Source organism: Myotis davidii, unplaced genomic scaffold (genome assembly GCF_000327345.1).
Source record: "Myotis davidii unplaced genomic scaffold, ASM32734v1 scaffold428, whole genome shotgun sequence".
Classification (NCBI taxonomy): Eukaryota; Metazoa; Chordata; class Mammalia; order Chiroptera; family Vespertilionidae; genus Myotis; species Myotis davidii.
Window position 1 is genome coordinate 24,512 of NW_006299834.1, and position 1,117 is coordinate 25,628.

The window sequence follows — 1,117 nt, forward strand, 5'->3', positions numbered from 1 at the left end:
GAGGCCACAAGCACCTGCTCTCACGCTTCCGCTTCCCTGGCCCTCCCTCCCTGGGCCTGTCTGTCCTGCTTCGGGGGGAGGGGGGACCCCTGTCCCAATTACCCTCTATTCCCGCCTTGAGCTCAACGGGGGGAAGGGGACAGCACAGAGGCGGCACATGCCTCCTTATAGCAGCTGTGTGACCCTGGGCAAGTCTCTCGACCTCTCTGAGCACCTGCTCTCACGCTTCCGCTTCCCTGGCCCTCCCTCCCTGGGCCTGTCTGTCCTGCTTCGGGGGGAGGGGGGACCCCTGTCCCAATTACCCTCTATTCCCGCCTTGAGCTCAACGGGGGGAAGGGGACAGCACAGAGGCGGCACATGCCTCCTTATAGCAGCTGTGTGACCCTGGGCAAGTCTCTCGACCTCTCTGAGCCTTGGCCGCCTCCACGACACCCTAGCACTATGGCAGCCGCCTGGCAGATTCCGGGAAGCGGCCCCTGGGCTCCTTCCTCGGTGCTCACAGGAAAGGAGGGCGACCAGGGATGCCGCTCCCCTCGCTGGGCAGTTAGGCCCTTCCTGGGTCACAGAATGAATGCGGGAATGTGGGCTGTGGGCGTTATCTTGAGCCCCAGCAGATGTCCTCGGGAGGGCGGGGCGGAGACCAGAGGCAGCGCCGGGGGCAGCTCTCGGGATGGAATCTGGGTGAGGCTGGTGGACAGGGCTGGGGCTGGCGGGCAGCGGTTGCTGGCTGGGGCCTCCCACCCTGGCACAGCCCTCCCTGCCCCTCACAGACCGGGGCCTGGGCCTGCTGGCACAGCCACTCACCTGACGCCTTCGTTGAGGGTGAACAGCTCCTGGTCGGGCAGCCCCTTGCGCTGGAAGACGGCGATCACCCCGCTGTGGATGCTGCGGTGGGGAGAGGAGCGCTGTGTCCAGACCCGGGACCCTCCCAGCCCCCCCGGGACCTCCTTCCGCCCCGTTTCCATGGCAGCCTTCCTGCTGGGCTCGGGGAACAGACGGTCCCAGCCAGAAGCAGGGATGGACCGTCCTGGTGGGACCCTGTCCACACCCCAACCTCAATCCCAAGATCCTGTGTCCCAGCCTCCCCTGTGCGCTGGGCCCCGCCCGTCCCCCCTCC

At 67.1% G+C, this 1,117-nt stretch overlaps 1 protein-coding gene across 1 annotated transcript in view; it reads right to left on the reverse strand.

Annotated features, from left to right (window-relative positions):
• Nucleotides 1-1,072, reverse strand: part of PRR5 (proline rich 5) — a 13,541-nt gene extending 12,469 nt beyond the window's left edge. The window contains exon 1 of the mRNA XM_006775987.2: nt 805-1,072. Coding sequence (XP_006776050.1) covers nt 805-965 — 161 coding nt within the window. The 5' untranslated portion in view covers nt 966-1,072. The remainder of the gene's footprint in view (nt 1-804) is intronic.
• Between the last annotated feature and the right edge of the window lie 45 nt (nt 1,073-1,117).